Below are 2,349 nucleotides of genomic sequence, written 5' to 3' on the forward strand. Positions count from 1 at the left end.
TGTGCTGTTAAAACATAAATGAAATCTGTAGAGTAATTCGAAGTCTGCACATTTGCCATCAGTATATGGGGATGTGGTATCTTGCTTTTCATATGTTTTGCTTCTTTTGTTGCTGGTGATTTTTCTCTTAATAATTTTTTAAAATAAATAAGGTGGGGTTGTTATTCCTACTAAAATTGTATTTTGTCATGTTTTCTTTTTTCGTTTTAACTTTATGCGACGCTTCAAAAAATCATTGGCATTGTTTGTGCTGCAAACTGGCGTACAATTTAACACTTCCTGTTATTCACCCGGGGCTGTTGTTCCCCTAGGTGAGGGAAGGGGGCAGAAATGAAGTTTCAGGGCGCATAAATTTTGAGACGTTCCTTAGTGAGCGACAATGTTTTGTGAGCGGGATCGGGGTCACGAAATAATCGAGATGGATGAAAGGGGGAGGAGAAACTGAGCAACATTCAGTTCTTTCTGCTCATTCACTGGTCTTCAGGGACCAGGTGCCTCTTGAGGGGAAGGGGGGGTTAACTCGCTCCCTTTTTTCTCCTTTTTTTAAAAAAAAACTTTTGAATCCGTAGCGATGCGCTTGTGCAGCCTCAGTATCGCTATCTCTAGTACATAATGTTGGTTTACTTGGTCTCTGCCACGTTTCGCAGATGCTTCCTTCTACGCTTTATATCAGCCTTTGCGTATGTTACGCATCATATCATACCACATCTGTTAATCCCTTTCTCTCTTTTCACTCACTTTTTAACTCAAGTTTTCAGTTGTGGGGGCATCATCCGTGGGGTGGGGAGGAACTTATTTCGGTACTGCGAAGGCGGAGGCAGAATTTGTTGCGCCTTCCCCGGTTTTTGCCACCTTAGACCACTGACGGATATTTTTGCGTTGGCACAAACGGCGCGACAAGTTTATGTGGTTCAACCACCGCATCAGACAGAGGGGGTTAACACCAGTGCTAGTCAACACTCTGCAGAAGCGTTTAACCTGCAGTTTGACACGTATTTGTTTATGTGATTGCAAAGATGCATCTGGCCGTGAAGGTGTAAGCAGTAGTACAAGTGGTTCCGTCCCGAGCCGCATGACGTCCCAAAATCCACCGCCCCGACCACCTCCAACAACCCCTGCAGCAACTCCCGGTGGTGTGCAGTACAACACCAGAAGGGAGAGCGAGGCAGTTGCCATTGAGCAGCGGCGTCAACAGCAGCAACGGGCAACAGATGCCCAGCGGCGTGGTGAAGAGCCATTGCCGGAGCAATCGGAGTCTGAAATGGCGCGCTGGTGGCCGGAGGAAAATCAAAACTGGTCGGGGAGAATGTTTGCTTCTCCGCTAGACAAAAACAAGAAGAAGTTTGATGGCATGTTTGTGCCGGAAATGAAAGAGGTGCACGGCCCTGACAAGCCGTTGGAGCTGAGTTATGCTGGCGATAACTTCTTCCTCAATCCGGATTTTCATATGGCTGATGAGGTGTTTGATGAAACCCGTCGGTTTGTTCCGCCACCAAGCTTCGATCCCGCAGTGGATGAGATTGATGACGAGGGTTTTGTGGATGGACAAGTTATGTTTGACATCCAGAAGGCTGTTGATGAGGACAGACGGCGGTTAGAAGCATTTGGTAACCCTTTACTTGTTGAGGACCAAGTGGATTACCTCCTTCAACCGCAACGTGAGGGGCAGGAAAACATCCAGCAGCGGCAGGAGTTCAATGGTTTCGTGCACTGGGGCCTGCTGCACGGTGCGCATATGATCATTGAAGAAAATCAGGACTACAAGAAAGCGCACGAATTTGTGAATCGCTACATGCGGGACATCGACCTCTTTCAAAAATGGTTGGAGCACCCAAAGGTGCGGGCACACATTCAGAAAAAATTTGGTGTTGATATGCATGCGAAGTTCGACAAGCTTATGGCACTTGTTATGGCAATGTACGCCCGGTCTAAAATACAAGTGTATGAAGATGACCCAGCAGGAGCCCTGAAGTCCCTAACGGCGTGCATGAGTTTCATCAATGAAGGAGCGGATCTTAAGAAAGAAAGGCATCGCAAGGCGATTGGAGCCGTCCTCGCTGCCCGCGGTATGGTGTATTGCAAACTCAAATCATACGACCGTGCTGAAGACGATTTAACAAGGGCATTACGATTTGTTAATCAGAAGCGGTGTGCGACGTTGTTTCAACTCCGTGCTGAGGCACGCGAAGCGTTGGGTCGCATCGAAGAAGCTCGACTGGACGAAGAAAGGGCTGCGGAAATTTGGGAGAATGCTGAGGTGATTGCTCCTGGTATGAGCGGAAAGCCGTACAAGTTCGTTTTGTAATGACCATTGCTGGACTGGAGGTGAACAGTCCTTGTTTTTTTTTT

At 47.5% G+C, this 2,349-nt stretch overlaps 1 protein-coding gene across 1 annotated transcript; it reads left to right on the forward strand.

The window, feature by feature from the left end:
* Positions 1 to 904: 904 nt before the first annotated feature.
* On the forward strand, positions 905 to 2,305 carry TEOVI_000808300 (uncharacterized protein; the record flags this gene model as incomplete). Its single annotated transcript, XM_067223168.1, has 1 exon — positions 905 to 2,305. One exon carries the CDS (start codon positions 905 to 907, stop codon positions 2,303 to 2,305), a length of 1,401 nt encoding a protein of 466 aa, XP_067079269.1.
* Positions 2,306 to 2,349: the final 44 nt, after the last annotated feature.

The sequence above is a fragment of the Trypanosoma equiperdum genome (assembly GCF_001457755.1).
Source record: "Trypanosoma equiperdum strain OVI genome assembly, contig: ctg_1781, whole genome shotgun sequence".
Taxonomy (NCBI): Eukaryota; Euglenozoa; class Kinetoplastea; order Trypanosomatida; family Trypanosomatidae; genus Trypanosoma; species Trypanosoma equiperdum.